We start from the raw sequence: 3,615 nt of genomic DNA on the forward strand, positions 1-3,615 counted from the left end.
GGCTTCCAGTATGTGGAGAGGGGGCAGGCTGGGCTGAGGGACACTCCCCCCCCCCCCACACACAAAGGGCACGAATTTCGTGCACTGGGCCCCTAGTATTCTATAATCACACAGGCACCAGACATTCAATCACAAAAACCAAAAGTGTGGAAAGCAAGATGAGTATTATTATTCAATGAGGATCAATTAGCAGTTTTGTCGATACCCGAGGGAAAAAAATTAGTAAAGTGACAGATTGCGTTTGTCTTAATAATTCCCACTGCTCAATCAAGTAGCCCCAGAGAACATCCTCACCTACTGTGAGACGGGTTTGGATTTAAGACCATGTTTATGTACCTAATAAGCAGTCTCAGAGAGAAATGTCTTTCGTGTGTGGAGCTAGTCCTCATTTCAGCTGGGCAGAAATGACAGCCTTGCTGCCCCAGGTCCTGACCATCCAATGAGAATGAAGGGATAAGTGATTTTATGCCTAATGCATACCATCAATGAAGCGTGTGCATGAGCACATATACACACGCCTTTATGTAAACTCTTAGGTCACAGCAAGAATCTCTAGAAATAATCCTGTCTGGAGAAGAGAGAAGCATTATTCTTTCAACAAAAAGTTAATAAGAACCTTCTAGGGGCCATCATGTGAATTGAAAGTTAAATACAATAGAGGAAAAAAGCAAATATCTATTGAGTGCCTATGAAAAGTACCATATTACAACCTTAAGTACATTCATAATTAACCACAGTGCATTTTACTAGCCACAGTTTATAAGTAAGGAAGCTCAAGGTCAATGTCCTTAAAGATACTTGTATCAGATCATACAGCTAGCAAGTCACTATGTCCTGACTCTCGATGACTCAAAGGACTATGTCAATTTCATGACACCATCCTGCCATCTATCATCAGGTACCGCCAGTCATGTGGGAGTCAGGTTCTGTTAATCAGAAACATAAGTAGGCAGATGCACCTTTCCTGAATAATTGCTTATCAGTCTTTTAGAGCTATCCTATTTAAGGACCTTCTGTTTTGAGCTTTCAAAAAATAGACATTGGGGGAGGGAGGTGAATCAGAGAATCCATTAATTATATAAGGTATGTATTTTTTATATAGTACCAACTTTCTTCGAAAAGTATAAATTCATTTATATGACCGAAAGTATTTACCTGGAGCCGTGCCACGGTTAATTATTTTAATCTCTTTACTATATACTTTACTATTGGCAACCAAAGTGCCAAAATCAACATCTGACTTCATTTCCAATTGACAGGTTGGAATCAACCTAGGAGAGGAAAGAGACCAGATAATGAATTTTAACAATTAATACTTTGTGGTTAAATATACAGGGATACATATAAAGACACTCATGTCTTAACTTCTTAAAAGACCTTTCAGTTTCTTTCCAGGTCTACTGGTAGCACATTTTTCAGTAAAAGGAATTGTTAAATAAAGACATGAAAATAAGATGAGACACATTTTTTAAAAAGAAATCAGACTTTATGCATCTAAGTACGTAGTAAACCCTCCCAAGTACTCACCTTGAGAAGCTACTCACATGTTTTAATATTTTTTTTTTTGCTTTTTTGGAACTCTGCTTTAGAATCTCCACCTAAGCCTATAAAATGCATTCTCTTGACCTTCCTCAAAAAGGGTGGAATGGACCTTAACAAAGTAAAATAGTTTGGGTGATGCCAAATCTGATTAAATAATAGAAGGTGTGATGATATAAAATATCATTTGAGGACGAAAACAAGGTCTAAGTACAAAAAGATTCAAATGATTTTTTCGTGTGTGCTTGCTTTAAAGGGTGCAAAGTGGCATATCTGTAGTATACATGTTCTAAAAATCCATTTAATCCTAACACATGTTTTATACATATATTTTATATTTGGATAATAATTTATAGTTTATAAAGCATTGTTAATTATATTATCCTGTTTCATACTAAAAAATTTCTGAAAGGTTAGTAAATATTATATGGCTCCTATGTTATAGATAAAAAACCAAAGACTTAAAAAGCCTAAATAATTTATCTAAGGAATTATGAGGATACTAGAGGCCTGGTGCACGAAATGTGTGCACTCAGGGGGTCCCTCAGCTTGCTCTGCACCCTCTCGCAGTCTGGGAGCCCTCCGGGGATGTCTAATTGATGGCTTAGGCCCGTAAGCCAGCAGTCGGACATCCTTAGCGCTGCCACGGAGGTGGGAGAGGCTCTCTCCACTGCTGCTGCGCTCACCAACTGTGAGCCTGGCTTCTGGTTGAGCAGTGCTCCCCCTGTGGGAGTGCAATGCCCACCAGGGGGAAGCTCCTGTGTTGAGCGCCTGCCTCCTGGTGGTCAGTGCACATCATAGCAACCGGTCATTCCACTGTTCGGTCAATTTGCATATTAGCCTTTTATTGTATAGGAAGGAGGATAATGTTGGTGAATTTAGCCTTGAATCCATTTTGCTAGGCTTTAAGTACACATCTACCAATGCTAACAGCACCAATAAGTATAGTAATAACTGACCTTTAGAGACATGAATTAAGTAATTTGTTTCATATATAATACAAACTCAAAATACATATATAAACACAAAATACATAAATAAGAATACCTGAACAAAACATTCACATATATTGCCTTATGTACTGGTGCTCTAGTCCTTCTTGATGTGATGTGGTTATTTGTCTGTATATTATTGGATAAGTACAGACATTCCAGAGATCAGCCAAAACTGATCTATATATGCTACATCTTCTAAGTAACATCAATGTTCTTCTCATAAAGAAATTATGATTTTGTGAAAGGAAAATAAAACATAAATGGCTTACTGTACACAATAGCATTAATAAAAAGGTTAACTTATTACATAAACAATATTAAGATGTGAAGCCAAACATTTTTTCAAACTTTCTCTAGTTGGATGAAAGAAATTTCTTCAGAATATTTTCTTGCCTGGTCAACATGGCTCAGTGATTGAGCATTGACCTATGAGAAGTTTATCTTAGTAGTAAGGACTCGGTAATACAGTAATGTATAACAGTTTCTCTGGTTTTCTATTGGTTTCTTTTCCATCAGATTAAGAATAGTATTTCCAATAACACTGAACCTTTTATGTTAACAGAGAGTAGTGGTTATTACAAAGGGCTGGGAGGTAGAGGAATTGGTAAGATATTAGTCAAAGGAACAAAATTGCAGTTAGATGATGATTAAGTTCTGGGTATATAATTCATAGCTTTATGATTATAGTTAACTACTGGCCCGGTGCATGAAATTTGTGCACATTAAAAGGGAATTAATTAGAGGACATATTTTAATATTCCTATTTGCCCTTTCTCTATAATAGAAGTGCCAGAGATGAAAGAAAATTAGTAAAATGTATATGAAAATCTCCCTCCTGTCAAGAGTCTGGGGCACACTGTGGGACCCAGAGTCAAGTCCCCGCTCACCCGTGCATGCCTCGAAATCTCAGGAGACCCAGACCCGACTGGTCCCACCCCCGTCAAACCTCACAGGTAGGGGGCACAGCTTCAGGTCTGCCGTCAAGCCCTGCCAGGTGGGGGGGGGCACAGCCTCAGGTCCTCCATCAAGTCCTGCCTGGGCGGGGGGCACAGCCTCAGGTCCCCTGGCCCCCGCGTGGGGA

At 38.9% G+C, this 3,615-nt stretch overlaps 1 protein-coding gene across 1 annotated transcript in view; it reads right to left on the reverse strand.

Annotated features, from left to right (window-relative positions):
* CFAP47 (cilia and flagella associated protein 47) overlaps positions 1 to 3,615 on the reverse strand; it is a 458,234-nt gene that overhangs the window by 436,120 nt on the left and 18,499 nt on the right. The window contains 1 exon segment of the mRNA XM_015571970.1: positions 1,156 to 1,271. Within this exon segment, the coding sequence (XP_015427456.1) occupies positions 1,156 to 1,271 (116 nt within the window).

This window comes from Myotis davidii, unplaced genomic scaffold (assembly GCF_000327345.1).
Source record: "Myotis davidii unplaced genomic scaffold, ASM32734v1 scaffold1107, whole genome shotgun sequence".
Classification (NCBI taxonomy): Eukaryota; Metazoa; Chordata; class Mammalia; order Chiroptera; family Vespertilionidae; genus Myotis; species Myotis davidii.